The 15621-nt window shown below is 38.4% G+C and overlaps 1 protein-coding gene and 1 non-coding gene across 2 annotated transcripts; one reads left to right on the plus strand and one right to left on the minus strand.

Moving 5' to 3' along the window:
- Positions 1–2862: 2862 nt before the first annotated feature.
- LOC145114389 (uncharacterized) lies at positions 2863–8058 on the plus strand. The gene is made up of 4 exons (XM_079050380.1): positions 2863–3536; positions 4023–5416; positions 5633–5976; positions 6280–8058. The coding sequence occupies exons 1-4, from the start codon at positions 2863–2865 to the stop codon at positions 8056–8058; spliced, it is 4191 nt and encodes a 1396-aa protein (XP_078906506.1).
- Positions 3535–3641, minus strand: LOC145118015 (small nucleolar RNA R71). Its single transcript, XR_013713001.1, has one exon. It is a non-coding gene; the product is annotated as a small nucleolar RNA R71 (small nucleolar RNA).
- Positions 8059–15621: the final 7563 nt, after the last annotated feature.

Raw genomic sequence — 15621 nt, forward strand, 5'->3', positions numbered from 1 at the left:
GTTAACTCCGTAAGTACCAAATGAATACGCCAGGGTTATATACAATGAAGATCTAACAAACAATGGGATGTGTGCTTTCCGCCTTATTTCGTGTTCCTTGTTTGGTTGTGGGCTTAGGGCAGATTCACACAATGGATTGTAAGTTTACTCTGGATTGTATATAACTTGTATCCATTTAGTACTCATAGAAGAAATTGTAGAGTCATTTCTACTTATCATTCACCCAATCAGAAAATATAGGATTTTCTGGAGGAACATGCGAACTTTTCTAAAGAACTTACTTTTCATCACTTAAATACTTATGAACTCACCAGCTTAAATGTTGATCTACTCTTTCAAAATAACTTGTATTCTCAGGGACTAGTAGTCAGGTACGCGCACTGCGGTTCAGAAGATGGAGTATAGTAGCTTCATGTCTTGTTTTGTTATTTACTTTTGGAGTCAAACTTTTGTGAATCACATACTTTGTAAACACTTTAATATTAATGCAATGGTTGTTTGTTACTTTGATTACTATGATTCATGTGTTATGATACTACATATGACGTCCTCCGCCCCCAAACATTTCCGTCGTTCCGGTTTGGGGGTGTGACAGGCGAGGCCAGATCCACAATTGTCAGCAACCGACGAGGACATATCTACAAGATCTGATGAGCAACAGAGCTAGATCTACGAGATTCAACAGTGTTGTTACAACCTTCGTGTCTAACTCGAGTCACAACGTGTCACTCCTCTTCTTCACAACAGGTATGTTATGATGAGGCTTTGATAAGTGTTTTTTTATCTTCATATAATTATTTTCGTGGTTTTTATGGTGTTTTGCATCTTACACCATCTTTGCTACTAATTATGTGTTAAATGTTTAGTAAAAATTAGAATAAAAAAAATATTTTATGATGCACACAAGGTGTTTAATGATTTGCCTGAATGAAAATGTTATGTTGTGAATAGTGTATTTTTTACCTTAAGATGTGAATAAGTATATAGACTTGTGTATTAATTGTCCTAAATAAATAGACCTTTTAGTTGTATAGAAGTGGAACCAAAAATTGAAAGGGGATTGTTTGCTAAGCCATCTCTAAAGTTCACATACTCTGTGAGGGGTAAAACTAGAAATTGGCAAAACAGAATAGATGGTCGTTGGAGGGCAATATTAATAGACTTTGTTACTGATATTTGCATATTTAGCCATATTTTTAGTATAGACTTTTATCAATTATTAGCTAATTATTTTCATATTATGGACAAAAGGTACTTAATAATGTTTCAATTATATTTTCAGTCCAGAAGTCGTGCTCGGAAGCAAAAGGAAGCAGGAGTCATGAACGTAAGCTCGGGAATGGAAGAAAGAAGAAAAAGGCTTAAATCTGAAGCTACTCGGCGAGTAGGGTCGTCTACTCGACGAGTAGACACAAAGGTTCGCGAAGAAATACGAGAAGTCCTTGCCGCATACGGATTCAACAAAGGGACTCGTCGAGTCAGTTATCTACTCGACGAGTAGCCCCTGTTTTGAGAAAACTATAAATAGACTTCACAAACCCGAATTGAGGACTCTCTGGCTTTTTGGAGAACTTACTTGGTGACTAAGGAACTTGCTGGAGATCAGAAGAACGTGTGAAGAACCCTAATCCTTCATTCTTAAGAGATTAAGGCACTTTAGGTTTAATTTTCCACTTTACCTTTGAGTAGAATTATGTTAGGCTTACTTGAATTCGTTTTTGAGCTTTCATACACTGAAATCATGAACTAATTTCGTTAGTTTCTGTTTGGGGAAGACAAATTTGCTCCTATGGTTTAATTTACTCTTTTGATTAATTGTTAGTTGGTGATATTGTTAAATTAAGCTTGTTAAAGACCCTTATGCATTAACCATAACTATTTTCTATTAATTGTTAAGTGATTAAGTTGCATGAACATCTCTTAATTGCTTATCTCATATAATTTATGTGAACACAATACTATATGCCTAGGAATAATGAACATGAAACTAGGATTAATTAGAGAATGGGTAAATTAATGTGTGAGCTTGTGTGATACACCATCAACAAGAGGTTAATTGAATCACCAAATTTAATTAGCTAGCTACAAGTCTTATTTAACCCGAATAATTAACCTAGGAAATCTATTAGTTTAATCAACTGGCCATTGTTTGAATTGGTATGTTTTCTAAGGATTAGTAATAGCGAATGTGAATCTAATCACTAGAGTCGGTAACCAATAACAATTAATCTATTATATTATCATAAAAATTAACCATATGAGTAAATGAGTTGAACCTAAACATAAACTCTTTTTGATCATTGAATTTAGTTTGTTTTTACGTGTTTTCAGCTTTTAATTGAATAGTTAAGTTTTAGTTAAGTTTCTAGTCTTGCAAAACTAGAGAAACCCCTATTTTCTATTACTTGTTTTTAGTTAATTCTAGTTTTTAGTTTTAATTTACCGTTCCCTGAGTTCGATACCCTATTTATTTAACTACACCACAATTGATAGGTCCACTGCCTTTGTGTGTCAATTTTATAATTAAAAGTAGGATTAAAACTAGTTGAGTTTACACACATCAAGTTTTTTGGCGCCGTTGCCGGGGAACGGTTCAAAAATTAGCACTAATTTCTAGTTTTATCGATCCTTTGTGTGAGATTTATCTTGCACAAAGTTATTTTTAGGTAATTTAGTTATTAGGATTAGTTTTCATAGTTTTCTGTCTTAGAAATTTAATTAGATTTTTTTTTTCTGTTTCTGCCTTGAACTCGCCGAGTGCAATCGACGCTACTCGGCGAGCCCATCGCTGATTCACAATTTTTATTTTTATTTTCTTTTTGTTCTTTTTACGCGTTTTTCTTACTTTGGTTGCAGTGTTACATGACCCGAGGATCCAATACGTCTTTAGTTCCTCCACTTGAAGACCCGGAGTCCGCTCTAAGAAAGAACAAAGGAAAAGTCGTTGGAGAATCTGCTTCTTCAAAGAACTCACCTTTGAAGAATCTCAAATCCGTTTTTAGCAAGAAAAAGAGCAGCAAATCAGGAGCATCTAGCACCTCTTCCTTGGCAAACGAAGACCCAATCAAGGAAGACATTGTGAACGAGTCCGAAAGAGAAGAAAGCGAATTTGAAGAAGGTAGCGATCTAGAAGGTGACTTTGATAACACCATGGCGAACATTGATGAAGTTCCCATGGGCGAATGGAAGAAGAGGATACGGGATGATACCGGCCCGGGACTTGTGCAACCCGCAATTCCCGCGACTGCCACTTTTGAGCTTAAGGGTCACATACTTGCTCAACTCAAGGAGATCCCCTTCTACGGAAAAGACCACGAAGATGCCTATAAACACTTGGATGAAGTCAATGATGTGGCTGATTATTTTAATGTTCCAAATGTGCCTCGCGAAACCCAGCTGCTTCGTATGCTTCCAGTGACATTCAAAGGTGCTGCAAAGGATTGGCTCAAGTCACACCCTCCCGGATCCATCACTACATCGGCTAAGATGAAGGAAGAATTTATTGATCAGTTTTGCCCACCTTCGAAAATAGCCAAGTTGAAGAAAGCTATTGCCAACTTTGAACAACAACCTGGAGAGTCCCTTTATGAGGCATGGGAGAGATACAAAAGTCTACTAAGGAATTGCCCACATCATGATCTTAATAGCCACCAAGAAGTCTCCATTTTCTATGATGGAGTCAATGTAACAACTAGGTAGCTCCTTGACTCGCAAGGACCCCTCACAAAGAAGGCACCCCCGGTGATCAAAGAACTAATTGAAGAATTCTCTAAGCATTCTAGAGAATACCACAATCCAAGGAATGATATGACCAAGGGATCGGCTTATGCAACTTCTGAAGATTTGTCGGCAGTTATGGCGATGTTGAAAACCATGGATAGGAGGATGGATAAAATGGATCAAACAATCCATGTTATTCGGGTAGGATGTGAGAATTGCAATGGGCCTCATCTAACTAGATATTATGATTTGGACGAGAACGGGAATAAGAAAGTGCAAGTATGTTATTCTAGTGGTGATAGATTTGATGACGATTGGCGAAAACCTAAGAAAGAATGGCTCCCTTATGATGAGTACAAGAAAGCGAGGGAGGAGAAATTTAGACAAAAGGCAAGGGGTTTTTACCAAAAGGAGGAGCCAGTACAAGAAAAGAAACCAAATCTAGAAGAAATGCTCACTAAATTTGTAGTTGCATCCGAAAAAAGACACAATGACCACGATGGTGCAATACAAGATACAAGAACAATATTAAGGAATCAACAAGCATCTATTCACAACATTGAGAAGCAGCTGGGGCAACTTGCCCAACAAATGAATCAAAGAGCACCGGGAGAACTTCCTAGTAACACCGAAAACAATCCAAAAGGCGCACATATAAACATTGTCACAACTAGGAGCGGGAAGATTATAGCCCCTTTGGCCCCTATTCAGAACGAAGATCCGAAACCGGTGCAAGAGAAGGAGGTAGAAGGGCAGAATCAAGATCAGACCCAGCTGAACCCAGACCCTACTCGCCGAGTCCACGATATGGACTCGACGAGTCCAACACCTGATCAGAAAAATAAACCTCTTGTTAAGCCATATCAGCCTCCACTGCCATATCCAGCCCGAGCTAGACAAGAAAAGAATGAAGAAGACTACCAGAAGTTTCTAGCACACATAAAGGCTCTTCAAATTAATTTACCATTCATAGAAGCGGTTGCTCAAATGCCAAAATACGCCAAATTTCTCAAGGATCTTCTAACTAATAGAAGGAAGATGGAAGAAGTGAAGAAGGTGGTCCTAAATGAGAACTGTTCAGCTGCTATGTTGAACAAACTTCCTAAGAAGAAAGGAGATCCGGGAAGTTTAACACTGCCATGCCAATTTGGAAACTTGGCCACCATTTACGCACTAGCTGATTCAGGGGCAAGTGTAAATCTCATGCCTTACTCGTTTTTCAAAAAGTTAGATCTCCCCGAGCCAAGACCCATTCGTATGGCAATCCACCTAGCAAACAAAACGGTTACATTTCCTAGAGGAATTTGTGAAGATCTTTTGGTGAAGGTGGACAAGTTCGTGTTCCCCGCGGACTTTATAGTTTTAGACATGGAAGCGGATCCCCAAGTCCCGATCATATTAGGAAGACCTTTCCTTAATACAGCAAGTGCCATCGTCGACATGCGAGATTCTAAACTTACCCTTCGGGTAGGAGACGAATCAGTCACTTTCGGAGTTGATCAAGCCATGAAGCATGCAAGGAGTAGTGATGACACGGCATTTTCAATTGACATGTTGGAAGAATTGTTGGAAGATTGGAAAGAAGAAAAACCAAGCAAGTCCACCGTCTCATTTGAAGAAGAGTTTGATGCTAAAAGGGACCTGATGGAGTTAGAAAGACTGCTCGAGGAAGCTGAGTATGACGATCTGATCAGAAGTGCAGAAAGACCGACTCGCCGAGTAGCCTTGAACGACTCGGCGAGTCCATTCGAAGAAACCCGAACAATCGCGAATATTACACCAGACTCGACGAGTCCCTTTACTGGACTCGACGTGTTCAGCATTCAGAACACAAAAACTGAGCTCAAGGCACTACCAGATCACTTGGAGTACGCATTTCTTGAAGATGGCCAGCAAAAACCTGTAATTATAGCTGCTGATTTGGCCAAACATGAGAAGGAGAGCCTTGTGGGTGTACTAAAGAAGAGGCAATGTGCTATAGCATGGAAGATAACCGACATAAAGGGAATTAGTCCGGCCTATTGTTCCCACAAAATCAACTTAGAAGATGGATCAAAAGCTGTAGTACAACGCCAAAGAAGACTCAACCCGAATATGCAAGAAGTTGTGAAAAAAGAGGTGGTGAAATTACTAGATGCCGGAATCATTTATTCAATCTCCGATAACCCATGGGTGAGTCTGGTCCAAGTGGTTCCAAAGAAAGGAGGCATGACGGTAGTGGCTAATGAAAATAGCGAATTAATTCCAACAAGGACGGTAACCGGGTGGCGAGTTTGCATCGACTATAGGAAGCTAAATGAGGCCACATGCAAGGATCACTTTCCATTGCCTTTTATCGATCAAATGCTTGAGAGGCTTTCCGGTCATCTTTATTATTGTTTTCTCGATGGGTTTTCGGGGTACTTTCAAATTCCAATCGACCCACAAGACCAAGAGAAGACCACTTTTACATGCCCGAGTGGAACATTTGCATATAGACGCATGCCTTTTGGGTTATGCAATGCACCAGCTACTTTCCAAAGGTGCATGATGGCTATCTTTCATGACATGATCGAAAAGTTTATGGAGGTTTTTATGGATGACTTCTCGGTTTTTGGGTCCTCTTTTGAAGATTGCTTGTCCAACTTGGATCTAATGCTAGCAAGATGTGAGAAGACCAACCTTGTTCTCAATTGGGAGAAGTGTCATTTTATGGTGAAGGAAGGCATTGTGTTGGGTCACAAGATCTCTAAGAAGGGGATAGAGGTGGATAGAGCAAAGGTTGATACGATAGCCAATTTACCACCTCTAACAAATGTCAAGGGAGTAAGAAGCTTTCTAGGCCATGCGGGATTTTATCGCCGATTTATTAAAGATTTTTCAAAGATTGCTAGGCCCTTGACTCAATTACTCTTGAAGGACGCCCTATTTGATTTTTCCAAGGAATGTCATGAGGCATTTCATTTGCTAAAGGAAAAATTAACCACTACTCCTATCATGATAGCACCAAATTGGAATTTTCCTTTCGAGCTAATGTGTGATGCTAGTGATTATGTTGTGGGTGCTGTTTTAGGGCAAAGGGTTGATAAACATTTTCAACCAATCTACTACGCAAGCAAGACATTGAATCCTACCCAAGAGAACTACACTACTACCGAGAAGGAGCTGTTAGCGGTGGTATACGATTTTGACAAGTTCCGGCCATACTTAGTATTATCCAAGACAATCGTTTTTACCGATCACTCCGCGTTAAAGTATCTATTTTCCAAACAAGATGCGAAGCCTAGATTGATACGTTGGGTTCTACTTCTACAAGAGTTTGATATTGAAATACGCGATAAAAAGGGGATGGAAAACGTCGCTGCCGATCACTTATCAAGACTAGAGAACCCACTTTTGGAGAAGTTAGAAGAAGATAAAATTGGGGATGATTTTCCCGATGAGTACATCTTGGTAGTAGCGGGAGAAGTACCATGGTTTGCGGATATAGCGAATTATTTAGCAACTAAATACATCCCAAAAGATTTGACTCGCCAACAAAAGAAGAAATTCTTTTCGGAAATTAAATACTACTTTTGGGACGAGCCATACCTTTTCCGAAGCTGCGTGGATGGAATGATAAGGAGATGTGTATTCGGGAAGGAAAGTCAAGAAATTTTGGCACACTGCCATAGTGGACCCGCCGGAGGACATCATGGAGCACATTACACCGCGAAGAAGATTTTTGATATTGGGTTCTATTGGCCTACAATTTTCAAGGATGCTGTTCAATATGTCAAGGAATGTGACTCATGCCAAAGAGTAGGAAATATATCATCCCGAAATGAAATGCCCCAACATAGCATCCAAGTGTGTGAAATATTTGGTGTGTGGGGGATTGACTTCATGGGACCCTTTCCCGTGTCTAAAGGAAATAAATACATCTTGGTGGCGGTGGATTACGTATCTAAATGGGCAGAGGCACAAGCATTACCCACTAATGATGCTCGGGTGGTGGTACGATTTTTAAAGAAATTGTTCTCAAGATTTGGAGTTCCTAAAGCTCTCATTAGTGACCGGGGCACTCACTTTGCCAATGATCAATTAGCTAAGGTGTTGCAAAAATATGTTGTTCACCATAGATTTTCAACATCCTATCATCCTCAAACAAGTGGGCAAACTGAAGTTACAAATAGGGCATTGAAGAGAATACTAGAAAGATCGGTTGGAAGTAATCGAAAGGAATGGTCGGAAAAATTAGATGATGCACTTTGGGCTTTCCGAACAGCTTTTAAGACACCTATTGGTACTACACCATATAGGCTAGTCTATGGAAAAAATTGTCACTTACCGGTTGAAATAGAGCACAAGGCTTATTAGGCATTAAAGGTGTGCAATTTTGATTTGGCTGAACTTAGAACTAACCGGTTAATGCAAATGAATGCCTTGGAAGAGCTTAGGAATGAAGCTTACACTAGTTCCTTAATTTACAAAGAAAAGACCAAGAGTTGGCATGATAGAAGATTGAAAGGTAATAAAGACTTTAAAGAGGGACAAAAAGTGTTACTCTTCAATCCAAGGCTCAAACTATTTCCGGGCAAGCTTAAGACACGATGGGATGGTCCATTTATAGTAAAGAAAATCTTTCCACATGGAGCTATTGAGCTAATATCAAGAGATGGAACTCCTTTCAAGGTTAATGGTCATAGGTTGAAAAAATATGAAGAAGGAATTCCAAGGAATGAAGAACTTCAAGAAGGGCTGCTACTGGAAGGGATTACAGAAACGTAGAGCGGGAAGGAGTCCAGCTAATGACTCCTTAAAAAGAAGCGCTTCTGGGAGGCAACCCGCGTTTAGAGTTTGCTTTCTTTTCTTCTCTTTTTCGTTTTTTCATTTTGCTTAGAATTTGTTTTTATCAATCTTCTTCTATGTTCAAAATGATTGCTTGAGGACCAGCAATGCTCAAGTGTGGGGTGGCATACATTTCATTTTATAAACTCAAATTTTTCACAGAATGAAAAACTCGACGAGTCTCTAAGGCTACTCAACGAGCCCATTTCAGAAATCCCAAAAAATCGTTGAATCAGGCATCTACTCGCCGAGTAGGTCCGCCTACTCGACGAGTACATATATTTACCCGGAAAAAAAATTAATTATTTTCTGTAAAAGAGGGGTTTTTACCCTAATTTGCAAACACTCAGCCATTCAAACGAGCCGCCTCCCCATACTCGACGTGCAAACACTCTCAAGCATCCATCTTGATTCTTCTCTTCTTCTGCGAATTCAACCAACAACGTAACAACTTTAGCTCTTAATCCTTTACAAGTTTCGATCTTTGGGGTAATAACACCTTAATTTCTGGAAAATCCCGTTTTTGGGAAGACTTGGATTTTAGGGTTTTGATTTTTGACAAATTAGGACGTTTTAGACGTAAATTTTTACATTCATAGACTCCTGGGACATTCCGAAGCAAACCCCTGCAACAATTTATAGATTTGGCCGGTTAATTTCATCAGAACGGATTTGGACTCGAGTAGTTCGTGGACTCAGCGAGTCCATGCTGCTGATGCCCAGTATTCTGCCATTTTTAATATTTTCGGTATTTTGCTTGTGGTTTTCTTGTTTCTCTGCTGTGCAGGAACTATGTCTAGGAGAGGACAAAGCTCACGAGGAGGCGGTTATGGGGACATCCCATGGTTGACTTTTCCAAGCATCACCAACAAGTCTTCACTCACACGAACAAAAAACAAGCTGGAGGCTTTGAGGCGGAAGGAAATATATGTTCCTAATGAGTTGGACTGGTCATGGATGGGGCAAGCTGGGCTGGAAGAAGCACTAAGCCATTATTTGGTCAAGTCTTGTGAAATTAATGGGGTACAAATAATCTGTGACGGATGGAGTCGGTTGTTTAAGCTGCAAGAGTCGGTGTATCAAGAGCTTTGCTGGGAATTCTTTGCTACCATCTCTTTCCGTGGTGGTGATGACTACTATAGTCCAAACATCATTTCATTTTGCCTTGGAGGAGAGTTTCGCCATGTAGCATGGCAGAGTTGGAGTGGAGGCTGGGAATTTATGATCAGAATGAGATCATGCCCGAGACTTTTGAGTCATTTTTGGAGCAATGCCACAAAGACTTTCCCGAGGGTGTTGTTGCCTCTACTTGGTGGAACACCATTGCCAACCAAGTCTACATCCCTTCATCCGCTCAAGAGGGGATGATCCAATCCCCGATTTATCGCCTAATACATCGTCTGATCGCGAGCTCTATAAACATGCGAAAGGATGACGATAAAGTCCCCACTCTCGACATCTTCTACATGTGGAGTATTATTACTCCTAATGTATTTTGCAATTTGCCATATTGCATGGCAAAATACTTGGCCGAGGGGGCAGTGAAAGAGCGGGTGACTTCAAAAATCAATGGTGGTATGTTTGTGACAAGGCTTGCGAGAACTTATGGTATTTTGGACCGGCAAGAGGCACGGGCATTGACTGTGATTCCTAGTCCTCCCTTCAGCACAACATTATTTAGGAGGGCTAGGATCATTGAGGATTATGGAGGGGGCCATGTTAGCATTCCAAATGATGATGAACCGTTGGTGCCGGAAGAACCGGGAAGGAGGGTAAGGCGAAGGAGAGAGCGGGTGCCACAAGACCCACCGGTTATTCCGGTGGATGAGGAGCTACCTATGGATTGGTATAATGTTGAGCAGCGAAGGTACCAAGACGATCTCGGGCGGGGCGTGAACTATGTCAATGAGTCATTTACTTATTTATTTGAGCAAATGCATTTTGTGCCAAGGCCCGGACCCGGATTCCCGTATGTGCCCAGTTGGGATGAAAGGGTGCAAGCAAGAAGAAACCAAGCGGGTGGAAGTGGAGCCGGAGGAGATGAAGACGAGGAGGATTGATGTTTTTTTTTGTTTTTGATGTTTAAGACTGTTATTTTTCTTTGTTTTGGTTATTGAACTTGTAGGATGTTTAATTAGGAAATTGTTTTCTTTTATCACTTGTGGTTGTTTTCTTTTCAGATTAAAGGATTGGATGCATGCAAGAGTCTCAATTGCCAAGGTTAGAGTGAGGATCGGGTCTAGATGAAAATGTGCATGAGTTTAGGGTCGAGTCCGTTCTCAAAGAAGGTCTTAGAGTGTTATTTGTTGAAGAAAAATGAAGAAAATACACTGAGTTATCATACCCAGCCACATCAGAAACGGAACCCAAAAGCAGCATATTTTTATTTTTCACTCAACGATGGACTCGCCGAGTGCACATTACCAACTCGACGAGTCCGAGTTTAATTTCACAATTTCTCTGCTTGATACGTTGCTGCTCGACGTGTTTCCGTATAGACTCGACGAGTCTATCACTTTTTCATTCTCAAGGCTTATATTCTGCTCATATTCACTACGGGTCGCACTCATATTCCTTAGAGTTTTAATTTCTGAAGATTTTCGAGTATCTTTCCTGCATTTTTGGAGCTTTCCCACGCGAGATTTTGACACCCAAGGCATGGAAGAGCTGTTCCCTCGCCAAAGTCAGCTGAAGATGGAGCTCAAAAGAAGAAAGATCACCCTCGCCACTACTATCCCAAGGGAGTTTGTTCCAATTCTCTCTTTACTTTTATGTTCTTTAATTGTCATGATATGCAATGGGGGCATTGCATAAATTAAGTGTGGGGTAGGGGGTTGGTTACATTAGTTAAAATTTTAGTTAAATTTTTTTGAAATTTTTGAAATTTTTGCATAAAAATTGTTAGGACTTAATTTAGAAAATTTTGGTAAAAGCAATTAGGAATCATGCTAGTGTTATGTTTGATGATTGCATGAAGACCCAAATGTTTAGTTGAGCCTATATACGTTTTAGTGCATTTGTGGCCCCCTTTATTCTAGTGAAATCATGTGACAAACATAACCTCACTTAGTTTGAGGGATGCAATATGTTTAGCATCGTGTACCAGAAATGTATCCAGGAAAATTTTTATCTTTAATCAATAAAGGTTGAAGTTGAGCGTCCCTGCTTAAGCATGTAGGAATTGAGTGAAAAAAGTGAGTTACATGTTAAAAAAAAGAGAGAGAGAATTACAAGAAAAGTTTGAAGAAATTTTGGAGCAGTTAAAGTGAAGTTCAAAAGGTCAAAATCCCAAAAGTTCAAAAGTTGAAGATACCCAAAAATCAAAGAAAATCAAAAAGGAAGAATTCAAAGAAATTAAAGTTCAAATTATCAAGAAAGTGAAGAATTCCAAAAAGCTTCATAGTGGTATCAAAAATTGTAATTTTTAGAATATGTATGCTTGGGTTGCTCAACCAAAAACACCTTGAGACTAGGAGGTTTTTTGCGGATGGATTCGGAGGGATGCATAAAATGAGCATTGTTCAAAAGAAGTGGGCGAATGTTTATGAGGATTGTGAGTAGATGAGGGGGGTCGTTTAGGAAAAATTTAGACACAAATGCATGTGTTGCGGTCTTGGCATAATGGTTGGGTTTGATTGGGATTGTCTTATGTGATATTAGTGTGTTAAAATTCAGTTTTGCTTGGGGGCAAGCAAAAGTCAAGTGTGGGGTATTTTGATATTTGCATATTTATCCATATTTTTAGTATAGACTTTTATCAATTATTAGCGAATTATTTGCATATTATGGACAAAAGGTACTTAATAATGTTTGAATTATATTTTCAGTCCAGAAGTCGTGCTCGGAAGCAAAAGGAAGCAGGAGTCATGAACGAAAGCTCGGGAATGGAAGAAAGAAGAAAAAGGCTTAAATCTGAAGCTACTCGGCGAGTAGGGTCGTCTACTCGACGAGTAGACACGAAGGTTCGCGAAGAAATACGAGAAGTCCTTGCCGCATACGGATTCAACAAAGGGACTCGTCGAGTCAGTTATCTACTCGACGAGTAGCCCCTGTTTTGAGAAAACTATAAATAGACTTCACAAACCCGAATTGAGGACTCTCTGGCTTTTTGGAGAACTTACTTGGCGACTAAGGAACTTGCTGGAGATCAGAAGAACGTGTGAAGAACCCTAATCCTTCATTCTTAAGAGATTAAGGCACTTTAGGTTTAATTTTCCACTTTACCTTTGAGTAGAATTATGTTAGGTTTACTTGAATTCGTTTTTGAGCTTTCATACACTGAAATCATGAACTAATTTCGTTAGTTTCTGTTTGGAGAAGACAAATTTGCTCCTATGGTTTAATTTACTCTTTTGATTAATTGTTAGTTGGTGATATTGTTAAATTAAGTTTGTTAAAGACCCTTATGCATTAACCATAACTATTTTCTGTTAATTGCTAAGTGATTAAGCTGCATGAACATCTCTTAATTGCTTATCTCATATAATTTATGTGAACACAATACTATATGCCTAGGAATAATGAACATGAAACTAGGATTAATTAGAGAATGGGTAAATTAATGTGTGAGCTTGTGTGATACACCATCAACAAGAGGTTAATTAAATCACCAAATTTAATTAGCTAGCTACAAGTCTTATTTAACCCGAATAATTAACCTAGGAAATCTATTAGTTTAATCAACTGGCCATTGTTTGAATTGGTATGTTTTCTAAGGATTAGTAATAGCGAATGTGAATCTAATCACTAGAGTCGGTAACCAATAACAATTAATCTATTATATTATCATAAAAATTAACCATAGGAGTAAATGAGTTGAACCTAAACAGAAACCCTTTTTGATCATTGAATTTAGTTTGTTTTTACGTGTTTTCAGCTTTTAATTGAATAGTTAAGTTTTAGTTAAGTTTCTAGTCTTGCAAAACTAGAGAAACCCCTATTTTCTATTACTTGTTTTTAGTTAATTCTAGTTTTTAGTTTTAATTTACCGTTTCCTGAGTTCGATACCCTATTTATTTAACTACACCACAATTGATAGGTTCACTGCCTTTGTGTGTCAATTTTATAATTAAAAGTAGGATTAAAACTAGTTGGGTTTACACACATCAGTTACTCTAGCTTATTTGTTGGTGTGGAGAATAAGGCAGTGGGTGTCGATTCTATTAGTAGGATTTTTTTAACCTTTGGAAAAGCACCAAGAATCCTTGTTTACTTCCTTTGAAATGTTATTTGTCACACCCCCAAACCGGAACGGCGGAAACGTTCGGGGGTGGAGGACGTCATGTCAAATATCACAACACATGCATCATATTAATCAAAGTAACAACAACCATCGTATTGATAATATAATATTTACATTATGTTCAAAACATTACTTGAAATACATTAAAAGTACAACAAAAGTTAAGACGTGAAGCTCCGTCTCCACATCACCTGGAAGAGAGTACCTGTCTACTAACGACCCTGAGAATACAAGTGGTTTGAAAAAGTGTCAACATTAAAGTTGGTGAGGTCATAAGTATTTTTGTTATAGAAAGTATATCCTTTATTCTTTTGAAAAGTTCTCCAGTTCCTCCAGAAAATCCTATATTTGCTGCTAATAAATGATAAGTAAAATGACTCATGATTGTTCCTTCTACAAGTACTTAGTGAATACAAGTCATATACATTCAGATCGAACAGACAGTCGGATGTGTGGTTCTGCCCCAAGCCCACAACCAAACAAGGAACAGGAAATGAGGCGGATTCCACACATCCCACTATCTGTCGGATCCTCATGTATCTAACCCTGACGTATTCACTAAGTACATTTAACATTAAGTTTAATGATCCTTTAATTTGAAAACATTCCTTAAGAAAATCCTATATTTTCTTAATAAGTAAAATGACTGAAGTTAATCCTTCTGTAATCATTCGGTGGATACTAATTATATATAATACAAATCGATTAGACAGTTGAATGTGTGAATCTGCCCTAAGCCCACAACCAAACAAGGAACAGGAAATAAGGCGGAAGTCACACATTCCACTGTCTACCGGATCTTTATTTTATATAATCGTAATGTATTCATCAAGTAATTACATAATTAACGAATCTCTGATAAAATGGTAACCACAATAGTTCTTTCTATAATCACTTAGTTTATACTAATTATATATAACCTAATATTGAACGGACAGTTGAATGTGTGAATCTGCCCTAAGACCACACGCAAACAAGGAACAGGTAATGAGGCGGAAGTCACACATTCCACTGCCTATCAGATATTATTTATATATAATTTGAATGTATAAACTAAAGAATTATAGAATTAACCATAAGGGACCTTTATGTACTACTAGTTTAATATTAAATATTAAACCTTTTTGTAAATAAGTTTATCTTCCAAAATAACGATGTAAACCATAGAAAATCCTATATTTTCTATAAAACCGATTTGTAGTCTTTAACGCTCCAAGACCGAGAAGCACAAGTATAATTACCATACTTAGCTTAATGATACCCAGTTTTGTTTATCAGTAACTCTATCTGAACATGTAATTACCCTGAAAACTTGACATGACGATACTACCCTCCTATGATCACTTAGTACACACGAGTTGTATAATACCGAGATCGAATAGACAGTTGAATGGGTGAATCTACCCTAAGGCCACAACCAAACAAGAAACAGGAAATGAGGCGGAAGTCACACATTCCACTGTCTATCGGACTTCAATTTTATCTAACCTTATTGTATATACTGAGAAATCATATAGTTAGTATTCCTTGAGAAAGTTTAGGAAAAGCATATATTTATGTAAATAATTAGTTAATACTATTGTGAATATTCATTATAACCATACTAATGCAAAGTTAGTCTCGTATAGATCTATACACAAACTCACGCTCTCCCTTAAGAAGACTCTGGTTATAATTAAGATTCGAACGGGTACCCTGAGTGGTACATCTAGCGGTTCACAATCCTTTATTAATTATTTACATAAATTGTAAAACCTTTTTATAATTAACAAGTAATTTTGTAAAAAGATTTCCTTTTGTTTCATAAACTATACTTATTATAGTTTATAAGTTTATTTTCATGTTTTAAC

This window comes from Lactuca virosa, chromosome 5 (assembly GCF_052849685.1).
Source record: "Lactuca virosa cultivar CGN04683 chromosome 5, Lactuca_virosa_CGN04683_v6, whole genome shotgun sequence".
NCBI lineage: Eukaryota > Viridiplantae > Streptophyta > Magnoliopsida > Asterales > Asteraceae > Lactuca > Lactuca virosa.

Excerpts from the sequence above, each read along its gene's own strand:
- LOC145114389 (XM_079050380.1), top strand. The coding sequence starts at position 2,863 with ATGACCCGAGGATCCAATACGTCTTTAGTTCCTCCACTTGAAGACCCG. Across the intron at positions 3,537-4,022 it reads CCACCTTCGAAAATAGCCAA|ATTTGATGACGATTGGCGAA; the intron begins GTTGAAGAAAGC and ends TAGTGGTGATAG. Across the intron at positions 5,417-5,632 it reads GTATGACGATCTGATCAGAA|CTGCTGATTTGGCCAAACAT; the intron begins GTGCAGAAAGAC and ends CTGTAATTATAG.